General features: G+C 35.9%; 1 protein-coding gene across 3 annotated transcripts in view; it reads right to left on the bottom strand.

Moving 5' to 3' along the window:
* Positions 1-20,231, bottom strand: part of LOC150096612 (putative ATP-dependent RNA helicase DHX35) — a 437,463-nt gene that overhangs the window by 176,138 nt on the left and 241,094 nt on the right. For all 3 annotated transcript variants that reach the window (XM_090408561.1, XM_090408562.1, XM_090408564.1), the window contains exon 12: positions 5,566-5,620. In XM_090408561.1, coding sequence (XP_090264687.1) covers positions 5,566-5,620 — 55 coding nt within the window. The remainder of the gene's footprint in view (positions 1-5,565; positions 5,621-20,231) is intronic.

Raw genomic sequence — 20,231 nt, 5'->3', positions numbered from 1 at the left:
ATAAACCGTAAACTGTATATAAACTGATTTTTTCCATTTCCTAGGCCTGTAGTTGTGATCCAAATTCACTGACATAGAGCTGTTAAAATTTTAACTGCCTCTTCTCCCAGGGCTTTGAGCAGCTCAATAGGTATTCCATCTCCTCCTGGTGCTTTCTTACTGGATAGTTGTTGCAGTGCTCACCTCACTTCACTCTCCAGTGGTACTGGCTCCTGTGTATAATCCTGCTCTTCAAATTTCTCAGTAATTTCGGAGTCCTTTCTGCTAAAGGGCTTCTGTATACGCTTTCCATCTTTCTTTGATGTCTGCAGCTTCTGTAAGATATCCTTTGTGTTTACTTTTCAATATTGTCACTTTGGCACTAAACTTTCCTGTTAGTTCTCTGATCTTTTTGAAAAGATCTCTTGTTTTTCCTTTCTTGTTTTGGTCTTCTATTTGTTGGCATTCCTGGTTAAAGTATTTTTCCTTGTCTCTTCTGGCTTGTCACTGAAACTCTGCATTCAAATGCTGTACTTCCTGCAAATTTCCTGGCCTTCATTTTCTTCCTTTCCTGAGCACTTTTGATGGCACCTACTGACAGCCATTTAAATTTCTTTTTCTTCTTACAAACTGTTGGAATATTCTTCTTTGCTTCTGTTTTAATGATATCTTTAATCTCTTCCCACAGTTCATCTGGTTCTCTTTCACACAAATTGAGTGTATTGAATCTGTTCTGTATACTAATATTGTATTCAGCTGGTATGTTCCAAGATCATATCTGATTGACATTTGTGTTGTTTTCAGTTTCCGTAATTTCACATGTATCATAGCCACTAATAACTCATGGTCTGTTCCACAGTCTGCAGCTGGAAAAGTCTTGACACTGAATTGCACTTCTCCATCTTCTTTGTCCAAGTATATAGTCAATTTGATTTCTGTATTGTCCATCAAGTGATATTCATGTGTACAATCTTCTTCAAAAGAAGGTTTTGCTAACACCTGTTTAAAGCAGGTGTTAGCAATAAATAAAGAATTCTCTGCACAAAACTCAACTAGTCTCTTCCTTGCAGTGTTACGAATACCTAAACCAAAATGACCTGTTATTCCTTGTTCCTCAGTCTCTCCCACTTTTGCATTCCAATCTCCAATAAGTAGCCATAAATCTCGCTCTGGTGTTGCATCTATCACTTCTTGTAACTTGCCATAAAATTCTTCACTGTTTTCTTCTGGTGCCTCTGCAGTGGGTGCATAAACCTGAATGATGGTCATATTCACTGATGTCCACTCACTCTGAGAGAAATGATTCTGTCACTCACTGGATTATAACCTAATACATACCTAGTCATCTTTTTCCTGAGTAAGAAAGATACTCCATTTTTACGACTTGTCTCATGTCCTGAGTAATACACCATATAGTCCCCTGACTGAAAATGGCCCATTCCTGTCCATCTAAGTTCACTTATTCCCAATATATCCAGCTTTTTGCACTCCATTTATATAATAATAAAATAATAAATAATTGGAAAGGTTACCTTACCATAAACAACTGAAATGTGACTTTTATGAAGCACAGAAACAAGTAAGGAGAATGATCAAAAATAAAATGAAAGAAATTGTGAATACATAAATATACCAGTTATAGAAAGAAAAACAATGGGAAAACTATTTTATCAAATCATATGAAGGCGAAGAAGAAATAAGAAAATAAGAAATCAGTTGGAAATGATGGAATTTATAACAAAATGCTAAAATATGGAGATAAATAAATGAATGGTGAAAAATTCATATGAGAAATTCAATTTAAACACCTCTAAGAAAAGACAGACTAAGGAATGGAGAATGGACATAACAATACCAGTATTTAAAAAAAAGGAATAAAATGTTAACCTGTAACTATCAAGAATACACTACTCTAAAAATATATATAAAAATGATAAAGAATTAAAGAATCAAAACTAAATTAAACAACAAACAAGAGTTTCACAGGGGCAGATAATGTATTGATGCTGTATTTGTTGTCAAGCAAATAACAGAAAAAATAATAGAATATAAGAAAACAATATTTATGTGTTTCATTAAACTTAGAGAATGCTTTAAAAGAGTCAGATTATGTAGTTAGGTGTCAGATACAGGGATAGAATGTGAACAGCATAGTATTTTCAGTCAGGATTGAGAAGATATGATTGGGGAAGGGTACAGCTGATGAATTTGCAGCCAAAAAGATTGGAGACAAGCAGATTGCTATACTTTTGAGGCAGTCTGGTGTGAGACTGAGACTAATAAGACAAAATATATGGTTGGTTGTTGCTATATTTATGTGTTTCATTAAACTTAGAGAATGCTTTAAAAGAGTCAGATTATGTAGTTAGGTGTCAGATACAGGGATAGAATGTGAACAGCATAGTATTTTCAGTCAGGATTGAGAAGATATGATTGGGGAAGGGTACAGCTGATGAATTTGCAGCCAAAAAGATTGGAGACAAGCAGATTGCTATACTTTTGAGGCAGTCTGGTGTGAGACTGAGACTAATAAGACAAAATATATGGTTGGTTGTTGCTATAGGCCAGGATATTCCAGGAATGATCTGCAGAGTGAATCAGAAATTAGTACAATGAGTGCAGGGTTATAATTATTATGGAGGACTTCGACTATGGAGATATAGATTGGAAAGAGGAAAGATCACACAGCAGGAAGGAAATGAAATTTACACACCTACTGAGAGATAATTACTTGAGGCAGCATATATGGAAGGGGATTAGGGTAAAATAGTATTGGATCTGGTCACAGGATTAGAAGAGCTATCCATAACATTGCCTCCAATAAGGGGGAGTGATCATGAGGTCTTGATTTGGGAGATTGTAAAACATGAGGAATTTCTGTAAAGAATAGGGTATGTGTGGACTACAACAAGGGTGATTATGACAAGCTTAGGAGAAAATGCGAAGCTGTGCCATGACATAAAAACCTGCAAGGGAAGGATATTAGTAGTGCATGGGAGATAAGTAAGGGGCATCTGGAGGAAGCAATATCAGATCGTATAGACAAGGTCAGGAGGGTTAATCAGGCATGAGTCAGATGGATGAGTAGTATCATTAAGTAGGAGCTACAAAGAAAGAAAATGTTGTATAGGATATATAAGGGGATAGGTGACTAGCAAGCTCACAAGCAATACAAAGATGTCAGGCAAGAAAGGTGATTAGCATGATAAGGAAGCAAAATCAGATTATGAGAAGAAACTGACCAAGCAAGCAAAAGGAAATCCCAAACAGTTCTGTTTTTTACACTGTAAATAAGGGGAAGAATGATTATAGAAAGATAATTTTAACAAGTGCTGATGGCAGCAAGGTGACAGAAGGAGATAAAATAGTTGAGATACAGAGTCACCACTTGGCAATGGTATATCATCCAAGTGAGGTTAATGCTGTTACAGAGACTGATGTGGGAACACAGGTAGCTGAATTGGATGTTTTTAGGATATTGTAGGATTTCAATGTAAATACAACTGTGGGGTTAGATGGGACATCAGCTTGCATTTTATGAGAATGTGCAAGGGGACTGGTGATGCCTTTGACTAGGCTGTTTAATAATTTAAGTCTCTGTTCTGGCAAGGTCCCAAGGGAGTAGAGGAAGAGAAAAATAATTCTTTTGCATAACAGAAGATTCAAGTTATTGGTAGCAAATTACAGACCAATCAATATCTCAAGTGGCGATAGAAGTACTAGAAAAGTTGATCAAAATAGAATTCAGGGATAAGTAGATAGAAATATGATACTCTATGGGTAACATGACTTTGTGAAGGGTCACTCGTGCCTTAGTAATTTACAAACTTTCTAAAATAGAGTGACAGCTAATTCGAATAAAGGGAATGGCAATATAACAATTATGCCTGGATTTTGCAAAGGCATGTGACAGAATACTACATGGAATTCTGTTACAACAAATGGGGATGAATATGACACTGGTTATATGGATATGAGGATGGCTGAGACAGATACCAAAAACTAGTATATAAGAAGCAGAATTCAGAAGAAAGCAGGTGACTAGTGGTGTGTGCCACAATGTTCTGTGCTAAGACCACTACTGTTTAATTTGTGCATAAATGATATTAGGAAGTAATCTAAAGGGAAATGTTCAGTTGTTTGCTGAAGATGCAAAATTGGGTTGAACAATTAATCAAGGTGATGTGAAGAGTTTGCAAGATAATTTTAATAGGTTGTCAGTATAAGTAAAAGATAATAGGCATCAGTTTATTGTGGAAAAATGTAAAATTATGCATTATACATAGATTATTATACATAGATTACAGGCTGCTTACCACACTGATAAAACTGGGGGTAGGGGTAGAGAGAGAGGTTGAAATTTAGAGGAAATACTGCTAAGATTGCTAAAATAGCTCATAAGATTGCTTGGCTATTGAAGAATGCCCTAACAAATAGAGATAAGGAAGTTCCTCATTATAACGCCTTGATACACCCACATCTAGATTACTGTGCTCAGGTGTGGTCTCCTGGGTTTCTTGGGAATGAGGAAATAGTGCAGAGGATCCAGAGGCAAGTGACCAAGATGGTAAGTAGTCTGTGGAATGCTCCCTATGAAGACAGATGGTTTGTGGGTAGTAGAAGGTAGTTGTTAAGAGAAAAAAGAGGGGAATATGATAGAAATTATGTAAGGAAAATGTTTCAGCACTTGGCTAGAGAGGGCAGAACAAGAGGTCATCAGGAAGTTGGGTAAGTGTGTGCTTAGTAGGGGTGTGAAGAGGAGATTTTTCACTTGGAGGGTGGTGAATGAGTTTCCAGCTCAGTTGTGAGCACTTTTTTAATAGGTGCAAGGAGAGGTAGATATTATGTGGATGATTTGTATCTCATCTTCTGCAATGAGTGTTCGGACTCCATAGAGGTAACAATACAATAATAATAATAATGAGGACACTGATCATGAGAGATAAAAGGTTAGTAATCACACTGTATAAAGCTTTGATCAGACCACATCTGGATTTCTGTGCTCAGATCTAGATACCAGATTTGAAGGGAATAAAGTAACTTTGGAGAGGGTGCAGAGACAGATTTAAAAAATGATATTGGGACTGTACAGTGCTGGTTATGAAGATAGACTGAGGACATACAGACTGCAGAGTTTGGTGGATAAAATACAAAAGGGAGATATGAATGAGAACATTTAAGCTGTTGAAGGATTATTATCATATTAACACTGGGGAGATTTTTATATGGTAGAATGAGGGGATGTGACAAGGAAGACCATCTTGGAAATTGCAAAAGTAGTGAGTAAAAGGGCAAAGTAAGTGTTTTGTTTGAGAGTGGTAAAAGCATGGTATGCATTGCCTGAGAGGGTGGTGAAAGAGCAAATGCTTATGAGTTTAAGGAGTGGTATGATAGACTTTGTGTTGAATAGCACTGACCTCCCACAATTAGTTTTGATTCCATGGAAGTCAAGAAAAAAAAAATAGCAATAAGATATTCACAGTTCCAATATCTTTTTTCTTCCCTCCTTCAGAATGAATAACTGAGATAAAAACCTATTTTCATGTTTTTCCAGTTCCATATTCTTAAATTAAAGTAAAACTTTACCTTTCAGAGCATACAGTAATTCCAATGCACAGATGACATGTTTAGATGGTGGTGCCTATTAAAAAATAACAAGTATTTATCAAATTACACAAATTTTAACTGTTTCTCTCTCTCTCTCTCTCTGTGTGCGTGCAACATAATGTAATCTTAAAAGATAAAAGTACAAACCAGAATAGAGCCATAATATGAATTAAATAACCTATCATTATAAGAAATATTCATACAGTAATTAATGAATTCAAACAACTTAATTAATTTTCTTGTATTTCTGCTTCAACTAATATCTTTTATGACAGCAGCCTTTCACACAGTTCTAAAAAAAAAGGTATTGAATCATCTTTTATTTTAAAAAAATGCATGATAAAAAATTTTTATTGCTCTATATTTTTAACAATAAAGAATATAAACAGGAAACTAAAAAAAAAAATTCATTTAATTTCTGGTATTGACATGTTTATAAACATAAAACAGGTATTGGGACTGTTGCCTAGAGTGAGACATGAGTTGCCTAGAGTGGCACTACCATAGTAGCCTCAGACTTGCACTACATGCAGGCACAAACTTGACTTACTTGTCTGTTTGCTCACTTGGGAAATAGGATTAAAAACCAAGTTTATATAAAATTACTTGGTATCTTGAATACATAATATACCCAAGTTAAAAAACTTTCTACATCTATCTCTCATCCTGAGATTTTATTTAATAAGGTCAAAGCACCTTGTGGCAACTAGTTTAAGTAAAATTTATATGAGCTCTGCATTACTTCAATCTTAGCATTGTCTGGTCTGGCTCCCACTCACAAGACTTCAATAAAGGTAGAAACCGGTACGGGTAGTGACCATTGCCTTTAATGCATAGCATCATACATCTCTGCTTTACATTAAAGGAAAAATACTAAGGACGTGATCAGAGCTTAATCTACCTTTACCACGAGTTGCCTCAGACTTGCACTACATGCAGGTGCAAATTTGACTTACTTGTCTGTTTGCTCACTTGGGAAATTGGATTAAAAACCAAGTTTATATAAAATTACTTGGTATCTTAAATACATAAAACAGGTATATTAAAATAAACCTGTTTTATCAGGGGTACAAGAACTGTATAAAAAGACTATTAAAAAAAAAAAACTACACAGAGCACATGTTATCAGAACTTCAAATCTAGTATACACAGAGTGTGCCTGTTAAGTAATAAGCCTGTTTTCACAGGACAGCCCTTCAAATAAAAGCAACAAGCATGCTTATAGTTTTGACCTAAAGTGTGTTATAATCGCAAATGAAACTTTCAAGTCGGTGACACAGCAGTTTTTGTGTGGTAACTGTTCAAGTAAGAGTGTGTGAGTGAAGCATGTCAAGCTGCATCATGGAGCAAAGAGATGTGATAAAATATTACTGTAAATTAGGAAAAACTACTATAAAAGCGTACCAAGACCTAAAAAAAAGTTTACGGTGATAATTCTCTGTGCTCTCTGTACACGTGTTCCACTGGTTTTCAATGTTTAAAGAGGAGAGGGAGTCCCTGGAGGATGAACCATGCTGTAGACAGCCAGTTTCTGCATGGACAAATGAAAATGTGTTGAAAGCTGGGGAAATTGTTGCCCATGACTACTAGGCTACTTGCCATACAGTTTGGTATTGGTAAGGAAACAGCTAGATTAATCTTAGAAAGAGATTTGCACAATAGGCAGATTTGTCTGAGGTTTGTACCCCACACAATGACACATGAATAGAGAGAGAGCACTGGGTTGCATGTTGTCAAAATTTCATCTATGCAATGCAATTAATTAAGATTGTGAAGTGTTGCAAATAATTGTCACCAGTGTTGAAAGTTGGTGTTTTCAGTTTGATCCAAAAATAAAATGCCAGAGCATGGAATGGCATGGAACATCTTCTCCCCAGCAGAAGAAAATCAGGTTGCAAAAATCACGTGTCAAGACACTGGTCATTGTGTTTTTCAATGCTGCTGGAATTATCCACTGAGAATTTGTTTCTGAGGGCACTACAGTGAAGATGCTGGATATAATACCAGAGAAATATTAGCTTTTAAGTTAATAAATAGTTATTTTCTTAACCATCTGTGTTCTTATTATACCATGAAACCTATTACAACATGTCTGACAAACACATAAGCCTATCCACGTGTAAAAACAGACAAAACAAAGCAACAACATTAGTAACAAAAAGAATCACAGTACAGAACTTCAAAAACTTCATTACTGAAAACATCATATTCATTAAGGGAGATCACACTCAGCAAAGTAAGTTTATTGAAGAATGTAGTGAGGAGCATAATCATTTTAGATTATTTCCGTTTATAATTCATGAATTTTTTTTATTGTATGTGATATGATAAAAAAATTTTCTATAAGGATGGATGAAATATGTTATCCATATGGCTAAATTCTGTTTGCTGCAAACAGCTTTCATGAAACAGTTAGGGGAGAGCATCTCTTGGTTTGAAAAATCTGGTCACAACTCTATCACAGGCACAAAGATCATTTTGTCTAAACCCAGACTGATACTAAATAATTAGTTGATTATAGATGAAGGTGACAGTTTTTCTCTCTGAAAAAGAGAAAAACTCTGCAGAGTATTAGCAACTAAGGACATGATGTGAATAATAACTCACCTCATTGCCTTATGCTGATTTGATATTAATTCTACATGGCCCATCTTCCTACCATGACTGGCTTCATATACATGCAAACAGACAAACACTTAAAAACAAATCCAAGAATTACATAAAACTTAAGCATAAAATGTTGATCATTACTTTGGTACCAGCCAGTTACAGTGATAGCATACAGCACTACAATATACTGCTATGAAAATTTAAAAAATAAAAATAAAAAATGCATACATATATATATATATATATATACACATATAAGTAAAATGCATATGATGCCATGAGAGAAAGCAGTACAAAGGAACTAAAAACAAACAGAATAGGAATTAACTTACTAAAATAAAAAGATATTAAAGAGATGCATATATACACTGATATTGATAATGTTAATGAAACAATGAAGAACAAGAAGACAGGAGAGGGAGAATTAGAAAAAAATTAGAAAGATATAAAAGAACTTATGATTTTGAAAGTTGCAAGAGAATGGAGGGAAGGTAATCAAGATCTTCAGTCTGGTATTCCGTTTTACATATAAAGACTATAGTAATGCTATTACTATTCCCTATATCTGGAGTACTTCAGAAAAAATAGCCAGACTTTTAAGAAAATATAATCTCTGAAGTGCTTTCAAATCTCATCTGAAGCGGGCTACCTTTCTCTGCTCTCCTAAGGATCCACTATTTCAGGTGTTTACAAGTTTATTTGTTCTTGCAACTTATCATATTATGGTCAGACTGGGAAATCTGCTAACATCTGCCTAGATGGAAAAAAAAATACATCCACCACCACAACTATGGTCGGTCGAGTCTAGCAGACTATGGCCTGGACACCTTGCATAGAATCAGATGAAAAAAACTATCATGCTCCATCACAGTAAATACAAACTTGAAAGACTCATTTTAGTTAAGTTTTGTTGATCTGGAAAAGGCAAATGACAAGGTACCAAGAGAGAAGCTATTCAATACGCTACAGTTATTTGGTGTCAATGGAGCATTATATCAAGCAATACTTAGTCTTTATTTGAGTTGTAAGTCAGCAGTTAGAATTAAAGGAAGTACAGGAAGTTGGTTTAATGATAAATCTGGTGTGAGACAAGGATGTACATTATCCCCTCTGTTATTCATTATCTATATGGATCACATTATGAAGGAAAGTGGTACTAAACATGATATCAGAATTGGAGATGTTAATGTCAGCTCTTTGCATTATGCAGATGATGTTATACTTCTAAATAAATCAGCTACAAGTCTGCAAGATTCACTGACTAAATTGAATAACTGCTGTAATAGATATGGTATGAAGGTAAGCATTAAAAAGACAAAGACAATGAAAATAGGTAGAATTGCTGAAAATGTCAATTGTGTTGTGGAAGGGGAACCTGTGGAACAAGTAAAACATTTCAGCTACCTAGGCACGATTTTTAGTGAAGATGGTAAATTAAATATGGAAATAGACAACAGAATCAACAAAGCGTATGGTAGGAAATCAATCGAATAAATGCATATGGAATAAGAGAGAAATTAGTCAGAACACTAAATTAGCTGTATACAAGACTGTGTTCAAACCAGTTTTAACTTATGGATCTGAGAGCTGGGTCAGAAGTAAAACACTTGACCAAAGACTAGAGACCGCCTGAAAAAGATTAGAGGCGTGAATAGATGGCATCAATGGCAATATCATATTAAAAACGAGGATATTAGGAAATAACTTGACATTTTCAGCATCCAGGAATGCGTTAGCATAGCTAATCTCAGGTGGTATGATCACTTGAACAGAATGGGCAAGGAAAGATTAGCAAAAACAAGTGTACTCTGCCAGGTTGGCAGGAAAACGACCCAAAGGAAGACCAGGATATAGGTGTATTGATATGGTACAAAGTGCCTTAGATGACAGAAATATAAGATCTGATAATGTTGGAGTCTTGACAAGTAACAGACTGATTTGTAGGAAAATTGTAGATAGGAAGTTAGTAATGATGTAAATTTTTCATGTAGTACTATATCCTGTACATCCCTTGAGGGTACATGTCAGGAATTTGATGATGATGAGATATGGGAAACCTTAATTCTTAGGCCTCCCACGCAACATCCAGGTCTAGCCAGTAGCATCAATAGAAAGTGCTCCTCATAAGACTTTAGGCTTCATATAATTGGGTCTGAGACTAAATGGTGACTGGTCAGTGAATTTAGCACTCTTGTAAAATTAGTGATTTTTATCTATGTTGTTGTGTTTTTCCTTTAGAAAATTGATGTTTTAAAATATATTAGTGTAGTAAGTAATGAAAATCAGATAAGTAATGTTGATTACAAGAAAGATATTATTTGATATAGTGGGACAGTCATGATTTAATCTTGGGGGGGGGGGGGGGGTTCAAGTTGAGTAGATGATTTGAGAATAATCATTGCATGCGACCTATGACTGAGCATCTGGCAGTGATTGCGAATACATGATACTCGTGATCTCCTCTGGCCCAGCTCAGGCAAATGAAGTAGTGCTCGGTCAGGCCAAGCACTACTTCATTCACCTTGCATTCACAGCGGCCATGATTCCCAAGAGCTATAGGGTAGTCCTACCTTATGTGACCACTAATTCATACGTAGTATAAAAATAGAAGACACGACTCAACATAAATTAAAAAATGAATTTTAATTAGGAAAAAATCTTTGGAAATTTTTCTAGTGTTTTTTCTCTTTTTTTTCTTTTGGGGGTAGGGCCTCCTCCCCCTGGGTGCACCATTGATTTGGTATGGTGACTCTATCATAAAACATACTGTTGATGAACAGGCAATTGAAAAATAGTAAAGAAAAGTAAACGAGATCATAATTGGAGTAGGTACTAATAAGTTAACAAGTTCAGTATGAGAGAGGATATGAAAGGGTTGTTGGAAGAAGTGAGAATGAAGAATGAGAAAGTGAAAATCATAAGCATATTATCTTGTATGATAAAAATAAATTAAAAAGAAGACGGGATATGATGACAAATGATATGACGTGTAGGCTGTGTAGAAGAAATGGATACGAGCTTCTGGATTTGTAGAGTGAGTTTGAGGGGAGATTGGATTTGTATAAGAGGGATGGCCTACACTTGAATTTATTTCTTATCACGAGTCTTGATAAACTAATAACTGGTATGAGATCTAACACAGAGAGTCAGGGAAATTAAATTATAATTGGGAGGAATGGTGAGAATATATGTGTAAGAGTGACAATGTTATGTAACTGTGTTAATGATAGGAATAGGTATTATCATGGAAATTATTAGGAGAGAATGACTTCGACTTTGTTTTTGTTCAGTTCGGACACATCAAACACGTGCAAAGTTGTCTGCATATATAAGAGAAGGCACTAGAGAAGAATAGAGATCTGCAAGTTGTCCAAATGTGTCATGCAGACTAGAGACAAGAGTAAACAAAAGAGAATGCAAGTAGCTTCTTATATCTGTACATGAATGCTAGGAGTATCAGAAAAACAGTTCCAACATATTGCCATGGTCAATATGTTGGAACCTCAGATAGTAGGTATTAGTAACACCTGGCTATCAGAATTAGAAATACTAACTGGAGCTGAGTGCAAAGGGTACAGTATTTTTAGGAAGGATAGACAGGATAGGAGAGGAGGGGGGTGCTGCTAATGATATCGGATGATTGGAATCCAGTTGGTGTTGAGATCTATCATTGTAATACTAGTAACAGTTTTTCATTTGGCAGTGAGTGTGAAGCCATCTGGTATGAGGTGGAATCTAAAAAGATCAAATACATAGTGGAGTGTTGGAAGACTTTAATTATCAGAACATTGATTGGGTAGCAGTAAAACTTCATGAGAAGAATTAAACTGAATTTCTTCAGCCATTGCAAGAAAACTTCCTCAAGCAGCATGTGGCAGAAGGAACTTGGGGTCAAAGAGTGTTAGATTTGATTATAGTGTCCAAGGGTATTTCAAATTAATGACATAACTATTCTGCCTCCGGCTGGTCACAGTGATCATGGGGTACTCACTTGGGAAGTGACTAAATTTATGAATGTTCTTCTATTCAGAAAAGGATACATGCTGAACTACAAAGAAGGAAATTATGACCAACTGAAGAGTATACAGAGTTCAGTGCAATGGTATTGGTTGAAGGATAGGAAGAATATTGACAGTGTATGGGAAGCATTTAAAAAATACTTAAATGATGCAATATCAGAACATGTCCAAAGAGTTCAATGAATAAATCAGGTATGAGTCAAATGGATGTGTAATCTTATCAAGCATGAGATTCGTAAGACAAGGATGATGTAGAAGGAATACTGTGTGCATAAGGATGATGTCCATTATGAAAATTATATATACTGCTACCTCTTCACTAGATGAAAAAACTCAGATGTAAGAGGAGGAGGTATTAGAGCTATTGCACAAATTGAATAAGAATTCAGCAATATGGACTGATGGAATATCAGCACGGATGCTAAAACAGTGTTTAGCTGAACTGGCTATTCCTTTAACTAGGCTATATAATTTGAGTCTCAGAATAGGGAAGATTCCACAGGAATGGAAAGAATGCATGGTAAACCCATTGCACAAGGGTAGTGCAAAAACTAGTATATCCAACTATTGACCCATCAGTATCTCTGGAGTGGTCATGAAGATTTTGGAAAAGTTGGTTAGGACTCTCATTCAGAAATGGGTTGACAATGAATCTCTACTTTGTAATGAACAACATGGGTTTACTAAGGGAAGGTCATGTTTTAGCAGCTTGCTTACATTCTATAACAATATTACCATTGAACTAGATGAAGGGAATGCATACACCATGATACTTTTGGATTTCTGCTAAGACTGGATTTCATCAAGGTGATCCATACAAATAATGAATAATAATGGAGATAATGTGTATCCTTGTTGCACACCTGATTTTACCTCAAATCTTCTTTCTGTACCTCCTTCAAGTCTAACTGTTCATTTACAGCTTAAATAGAGACTATGCATCGCCTAATATAATGCCCCTTTTACAACATTTAACTGTAGTGCTTTGAAGAGCTTTCCTCTTTTCACCTTGTCTTTGCCTTTTCAGATCAACAAAACTTAAATACAAATAAATGCTATATTTCCAAGATTTTTCAACTATTTGTCTTAAAGTTAAAATCTGATCCTGACAACTCTATTTGGTCTGAATCCAACTTGTTCTTCACCAAGTTTCCCTTCCACAATTGCTCTTAGCTGTTTCTCAAGTATACTTACATAAATCTTACCAGGAACACTAAGTAGAGAAATACATCTGTATTTCTCTACTGAGTACCCATCTATAAAAAGGAAAATAAAACTGAATGTAATTCTCACATTTGGTTTTATTTCCCTTTTTATAGATGGATACTATGAGAGCTCTGCTCCAATCGTATGGAATTTGATCCTCTGATCAGGCCTTCTAAATTATCCAATGCAGCCACTGCAAAACTTTTATACCTCCATTTTTGAGCATTACTGGTCAAATTTCACTTACTCCAATTGGCTTTTCACATTTCAGGTTTTTGATGACTTTTTCTACTTCAAGTATGGATATGTATTCCTGACTGCATTCCTGTTGTAAATTTTCTACTATCATGCTGACGCTGCTTGTTTCATTTAGCAGTATTTCAAAGTAATCAATCCAGACATCTAGAATATCTTTATCTTCAGTTTTCACATTACCTTTATCATCTCTGATTCCTTTTATGGCACTTTTTCCTGATTTCTAAGCTCTTTTGAATAGCCTCCAGAATATTTTGCCACCTTCCTGATATTTATTTTTATATTCTTACTAACGTCTTACCATGACTTTTGTTTAGCTAGTTTTACACCAAGTAATCTTCAATGGACAGATTTAAATGGATATTGACCCAGGCCTTAGAATAATGGTTTACAAATAGGTTCATGGAATGTTAGAAGCTTGCACAGAGTCATGTGTGATTTCTTGAAATAAGCAAGCATTTCAAGAAATCACACATGAATTAAACAGATATAAAATGATTATTTTAGCAATACAAGAGACACAATGGACAGGAGAAGGAAATTTTAAGAAAGTGAATCTTTTGCTAGTTTATGATGGAAACAACTCTGATAAACATGAATTCGGAAAAGATTTCATCATTAGGAAAAAATTGCGGCCATCTCTGATTGAAGTGAAGCCTTTAATAAAAGAATAAGCAAGCTAAGAATATAAGCAAAATGGTTCAAGATAACCTTTATTAATGCACACATCAGAAGCTGCAGAAGAGTCAATAAAAGAAATTCTATGAAAAACTGGAATTAATTATTGAAAAAAATTCCCTGGCAGGATATAATAATTTTATTTGGCGATATCAATGCAAAAATTGGAAAAGAAGAAATTTATAAAAAAAAAATTATTGGAAACCAAAGTCTTCATGAAGAGGAAAATTTTAATGGAGAAAGATTAATTAATCTGCCACATCCAGAAATTTAATAATAAGCACTACTATGTTTATGAGGAAGAATATACACAAACAAACATGGAATACCTAGAATATCTTTTTATCTTCAGTTTTCATGTCATCTTTATCATCAGTCACTGTAAAACTTTTATACACCTCCATATCTGAGCATTTCTGGTCAAATTTCACTTACTCCAGTTGGCTTTTCACATTTCAGGTTTTTGATGAATTTTTCTACTTCGAGTATGGATATGTATTCCTGTTGATGGTCATACAATCAATCAAATGGATCATATCATAATAAATAAAAGGCATAGAAATTACCTTCAGAATATCCAGCGCTTCAGAAGAGTTGAGTGTGATGGTGACCATTCCTCTTGCAATCCAGTGACAATGTCACTGATATAAAGGTTAACCAATACAGGTCCCAGTAATGAGCCCTGTTAACCCCGCTTGTAACCTTCTGCATCTTTGATATTGCCTCCCCACATACAACTCTGATACCTATCAGATAGCCAATCCTGAATCCAGTTCACTAACCTGACATCTAAATCCATGTGCTGCAACTTAAATATTAGCTTATCATGTGGTACCCTGTCAAATGCCTTTGTAAAATGCAAAAAAAAAAAAAAAAATGGCAGAATATGCCTTTCCCTCATCAACCGCTCTTATTACTTTATTATAAAAGGCAATCCTATTACTAAAGCAAGAACACTCCCTTAACAAATCCATGTTGACTCTCGCAGATAACATTACCCTCATCTGCTCAATGCTGTATATGGTCCCTCACTAATTTCTCAAAGATGTTAACAACTACTGATGAAACGCAAAATGGTCTATAATTTGACACTTCCAATCTGTTACCACCCTTATGCAATGGCACAATCTTACCCTCCTTCCACTCCTTGGGCACCTATCCAATGGCCACACTTTCATTGAAAAGGTAGGTCAATGAGCTGTCAGTTCTTTAGCACCTTCTCTCAAAACCTGTGGCAAAATTCCATCCAGTCCCACTGCTTTATGGACGTCCAGAATACTCAGTATTTGAAACACACTCTCCTTTTCAACTTCTTAACCTCGAACCTTCCCTATCCCTCTAGCATTAAAACCTACTTTTCCAGGATGAAATACCCCAATAAAATGTTCATTGAACAACTCCACTATATCCTTTGCATCAATCACTCTATTCCCATTTTTATCCAACAATGTCATTCTTCCACAATCATTTCTCCTCCTACTGGCCAAATAGCTAAAAAATTCCTTAAGATTTTCTTTGGATCTCAGGGCCAATCTCTTCTCATATTCCAGTTTCGCCTTCCTTACCATACTAGTCACTCCCCTGGACTGAGTCCTATATTCTTCATGCAACTGCTCTCCACCCTTCTCCATGTATCTCTTCCATAACCTCTTTTCATCTGCAGTTCCTGTTTGATATCACTTTACACCAACTTGTGTCCTTTCCTTCATGCTTACACGGTATCAGAATACATTATGCAAATTATAGAAACATCTACTGTGTTAGAGTAAAACTTTAGTTTAATATAAACCAAAATAGACACTCGACGTTTCAACCTTCACATTAAGGTCATCACCTGGAGTATACACATATATACAAAGTAACAAGCTCACTACAATCTACATGGTATGCTAAAGTTACTGACAAACCATTACAACTATTGGTCTGACCTCTGGTGAAAAAATAAAACCCTTACTACATCAAAGCTAGAGTCCTATTATTATTATCCATTAGGCTACAAAATTACATTAAACTGGAGAGCAACATGTTTACAAAAAAGAAAAACTTAATAAATAATAAATAAAAAAAGTATTACTTATATAAGTATGCATATAAATTACAACCAACTGGTATGGATAATGGCCAATAAAAGCTGAAAAATTGCTTCAAGTCCTCAAGTCAGAGTATGCTGGAAACTAAGCAGGCTGAATGTGTGCCATCCAAATTCTTGGGATTTTTATGCCACCATTATTGTTAAGATTGGGGTGGTTGATCAAAATTTCACAGGCTTCTTTAAATTTTTGTTCATACCAGGTTTTTTATGATGTAAAGAGCAAGTACTTTTCCAATCAATTTGGTGTAAGGTGTTAAGAGCGTGATCTGAGAGGCCTGCTTCACCAAAATTGTTAAATTTTGTCGTTTGTGCACTTTTTTATGGATAGGGATTGTACGTCCAGTTTCCCCAATATAAGGTAAGTTGCAGGTGCAACAGATGCAATAAACTCCAGGATGTGCCAATGGGTGGAGAGGATCCTTAGAGGAGTTGAATATGTTTTTTAATTTTAAAGGTGGTTTAAAAGTGGCATCAAGATTGTAATGGTGTAGGATTCTATTAATTTTCTCTGATAACCCTTTAATGTATAGAATAGCAATGGTTTTACTGTAATCTATATTATTTTTTGATGAAGTTTTATAGCAAATTTTATTAATAGTATTTTTGCTATAGCCATTATTTATAAATATATTGCTTAATTATTTTAATTCTTGTTTAAGAGCTTCTTCATTAGAGCAAATTGTTATAGCTCTGTTTATGTTGGTGTTAATGATTCCAAATTTTTGCGAAGGGTGGTGATGTGAGTTAGCATGTATATATTGGCTGGTATGTGTAGGCTTGCAGCAAACAGAGCAATAACAGTCTAACACGGTAGTTGTTTCCATAATGTACCAACTTGCATCCTCTTCTTAACTCATGGTATGCAACTTACTATTGCTGCTAATAAATATTCCTTCACAATTTTCCAAGCACTAATGATATCTTGCCCTTCCAATTCCTCCCTCCATGGAACTGTCCCAAGTTATTATTATTATTATTACCCCAAGACCTCATGGAGTCAAAGACTCATCTGGGAGGTCCTTTTATCACACAGACACACATCTCATCATACCATGTCTTAAACACACTCAAACTCCTTGCAGAGACACCACACTCTCAGGTAAGGCATTCCAATCATTCACAACTCTGCACAGAAAAAACCTGCCACTCACTCCCCTACTCACACCCTCGTTATACAGTTTCCAGGAATGACTTCTGGTTTTCCCCTATCTCCCACTATTCTCTGTAGAACTTCTCCACCATTGATCCTATAACAACCCCTTACCAATTTGTAGGTCTCTATCATATCTCCTCTCTTCCTCCTGTCCACCAGACTCTGCAAATTACATCATCTCAATCTTTCCTCATACTCGACATTCCAGAGGTCAGAAACTACCTTAGTCAGTTGCTTTTGGACCTTTATAACATCTCTTCATCCTTCTGAAAACCTGGTGACCAAATCTGGGCACAATAGTCCATGCGTGGCCTAATCAAAGCCTTATACAACGGAACAAGAATCTCCCTACTTCTATACATCAGTGTCCTCTGCATCATTCCCAGAAGCCTTTGTGTTGTCTTCACAATTTTGGAGATGTTTCCCCTAAATTTTAGATCCTTATCCACTATCACCACCAGATCTCTAATTTCCTCTACCTCCAAAAACAAGCAAAAATTCTGCATCCCATCTTTGTTTTCCAAATTTAAAAATCTTACATTTTGCATAATTGAACTCACATCCCCATTTCCGTACCCAATCACTCAATTTATTCAAATCTTCTTGTAAGGCCACAACATCTTCACTACTCTTTATGGTTCGTCCCAACTTTGCATCAAATGCAAACAACTGAATATCTCCATCCAAATCTTTGCCAATATCATTAATATACAAGTTAATCAGTAATGGCCCTAAAACAGATCCCTGAGGCACTCCACTAATGACTTTCCTTTTCCTGGATATCTCACCCCCATACACAACTTGCTGATACCTATCAGATAGCTAGTCTCCAATCCAATGCACTAATCTAATATTCAACCCCATCTACTCTAGTTTGACTGTCAACTTATCATGAGGTACTCTATCAAAAGCCTTTGCGAAATCAAAGTATATTACTGTGTGTATCCTTCTCCTCTGTCCAAGGAAGCAGTCACTTTATTGTAATAAGTAAGTAGATTACTAAAACATGACCTCCCTTTAGCAAATCCATGCTGTCCATCAAAGATAATACCATTGTTGCCAACCCAACTTTGGATCCTAGTTCTCACAAGCTTCTCCAACAACTTAACCACAACACCTGACACACAGATAGGCCTATAGTTTGATGCTTGAATTCGATCACCTCCTTTATGAAGTGGCACAATCTTTCTCTCCTTCCACTCCTTAGGAACTCGATCAAGTGCAAGACTCGTAATAAAAAAATATGTCAAGGCAAGTGTCAACTCCCTGGCACATTCCTTCAGAATACACGGTGATATATTATCAAGTCCCACAGTCTTATTTACATTCAGTTTACTCAACTACCCAAACACCTCTTGCTCACTTACAGTCAGTCTCTCCTCCCCATGAAGTCACATTCACAAGATTGAAAGATCTTTATGAACTGCTCATTAAGTATCTCCACCACACATTCTGCAACAACTGTCTTTATAGCATTTTCTCCAATCAATGTCATCCTTCCATAATCATTCTTTCTTTTGCTGGCTACATATCGAAAGGACTCCCTAGGATTCTTTTTGGCTTCATTAGCTAACTGCTGTTCATACCCCTCTTTAGCTATTCTCACCAACCAAGTCACCCTCCTTGCCTGGTCTTTGTAGACTTCATGAAATTGGTTATTTCCACTTTCCTTATGCTGCCTCCACAATGCCCTTTTTCTCTGTATCGCATACTTAATCTCTTTATTTATCCATCTCACACCTACCTTATTTAACCTTCTGACCCTTGGAATACATTTAGACATTGCATCTACTAGATAGTTTTTGAAAATCCTCCAAGCTGCATTGATCTCTTTTCCAGCTAACTTCTCATTCCATGCTACACCTGCAAGCTGTCTACTGAGCTCTTCATAATCACCCCCCTTGTAGTGCCACGTATACCCTTTTCTGACAGGGGTCCTCGCACTGCTGGCAACCACCCAGGTAATCACCTCATTTATAATTACATCCTCTGATGAGATGACCAAATCCAAGACCCTTAATCCTCATGTGCCCTCTGTTACATACTGTCTGTAGTTATCCCTCAAAAACTCAAGAAACTCATTTTCTTTACTTCCAGTTGCTATCTCATCATTCCAGTCTATATTGCCATAATTAAAATCACCCATAATGATCACCCTTTTCTTATTTGCTTGGCTAATTTGACTATACGTTTCACTATCACCACCATCCACATTACCTGGTCTATAACAACATCCCACCAAGTATTTGATTCCATTCACCATCTCACACCATACTGCCTCAAAACCAAAACTGGCACTATTTCCGCCTTGTTCTCTACTTTGTATGGATATAACTCTTTCTCTATCATCAATAGCACTCCCCCTCCCTTTTTACCCCTTCTATTCTCACGAAACACATCATACCCTTCCATCTCTATTCCTGTCAGGATGTCATCCTCTTCCAACCATGTCTCACTTATTCCGACAATCTTTGGGTGAAGAGACGCAATTAGTGCAACCATTTCATCTGCCTTGTTTCTTATACTTCTAGCATTTGTATACAAACACAACAGCTCATTTCTGGATCTACAGCTAGTTCCACTGATACCACTCACTCGATATGATCTCTCCATGCTCGACTGGGGCCATTTC

This window comes from Typopeltis vanoorti, chromosome 18 (genome assembly GCF_054136105.1).
Source record: "Typopeltis vanoorti isolate ZY-2024b chromosome 18, IOZ_Tvanoo_1.0, whole genome shotgun sequence".
Taxonomy (NCBI): domain Eukaryota; kingdom Metazoa; phylum Arthropoda; class Arachnida; order Uropygi; family Thelyphonidae; genus Typopeltis; species Typopeltis vanoorti.
Note: the sequence above shows the minus strand (reverse complement) of the source record. Positions and strands in the feature narration are given on the sequence as shown.